General features: G+C 44.0%; 1 protein-coding gene across 1 annotated transcript; it reads right to left on the reverse strand.

The window, feature by feature from the left end:
* Positions 1-720: 720 nt before the first annotated feature.
* Positions 721-1,080, reverse strand: LOC118339662 (mothers against decapentaplegic homolog 3-like; the record flags this gene model as incomplete). The annotated part of the gene is given in 1 exon segment (XM_035677365.1): positions 721-1,080. A coding segment is annotated over 1 exon segment (205 nt), but the record flags the coding sequence as incomplete, so codon positions are not given.
* Positions 1,081-1,086: the final 6 nt, after the last annotated feature.

Raw genomic sequence — 1,086 nt, forward strand, 5'->3', positions numbered from 1 at the left:
GTACACACACACTCCAGTCTAAACATCCTCTGTGAGTCACAGCTCTGCTTCGCCAAACCACCCCTTCTCCCATCACACGTGGGAACTGTGGACATACTTGTTTATGTAGCACTAATGTTAGATGTACCACTTAGCAGGGGAAACTTGCTGAGACCTTGTAATAAAAAATAAACTTCTGTAGGCATTTAGGACTGTGCCTCACATTCCTATAGTTTCAGCTGCGCAAACTAATGATGGAAAATGGCACAAGAGGCTTAAATGTATGGGCTACAATAACGTTAACATCAACTGTCATGTATCCGTATTTTAAACTGATAAAAGGCCAATTGGCTGTTAACCACACAACACAATTAAAAGGCTGAAAAGCAGGTTAAGTTTGCACCAGCTAACATTAGCTCTACTGTGTATTATTATTGTTTTTTTTTTTTTACAATGGCAGCTAAAGCTAACTATCAGTGCTATCCAACATAACATCAGACTTTTTTTAATCTCCTCGTTGATTTGCTAACCAACCTGCCAGAGTTAACGTTAACAAGTTGAACAAAATAAAGAAAGAAAGAAATAAAACAGCTCCTCTAACAAAGCACCAAGGCTACCAATATTAGCTCAAGCTAACTAGCAAGCTACCGGCTAACGTTAGCTGTCAGCGACCCTGCTAACTGCGAGGGGCTGCTGGCTCTCTCTCTCTCTCTCTCTCTCTGTGTGCTTCACTGTGTGCTTACCTGGGTATGGTTATGCATTTGGTGTTGACATTCTGCGTTGTGATGGCTTTCTCCAACTCGTCCAACTGTCCCGTCTTCTTCAACTTCTTCACCAGACTTTTGACAGCCTTTTCGCACCATTTCTCCTCCTGCCCGTTCTGCTCTCCCTTCTTCCAGCCGAGGAGCCTCTTCACGATGGGAGGAGTGAACGGCAATATGGACATTATTGAACCGCAGCTGGAAACTATGTATCACAGAGCTGTGGCAACGGCACAGTTTGTCGTTTCTATAATAACGACTAATTCAGCTAGATAGCTCAGCTAGCTAAACTCCCATAGAGACGAGTGGCTGCCGGTGGACTTAGGGGGGCGGGGAGGATGATGAT

The sequence above is a fragment of the Morone saxatilis genome, unplaced genomic scaffold, assembly GCF_004916995.1.
Source record: "Morone saxatilis isolate NCDOM2014 unplaced genomic scaffold, NCSU_SB_2.0 Contig566, whole genome shotgun sequence".
Classification (NCBI taxonomy): Eukaryota; Metazoa; Chordata; class Actinopteri; family Moronidae; genus Morone; species Morone saxatilis.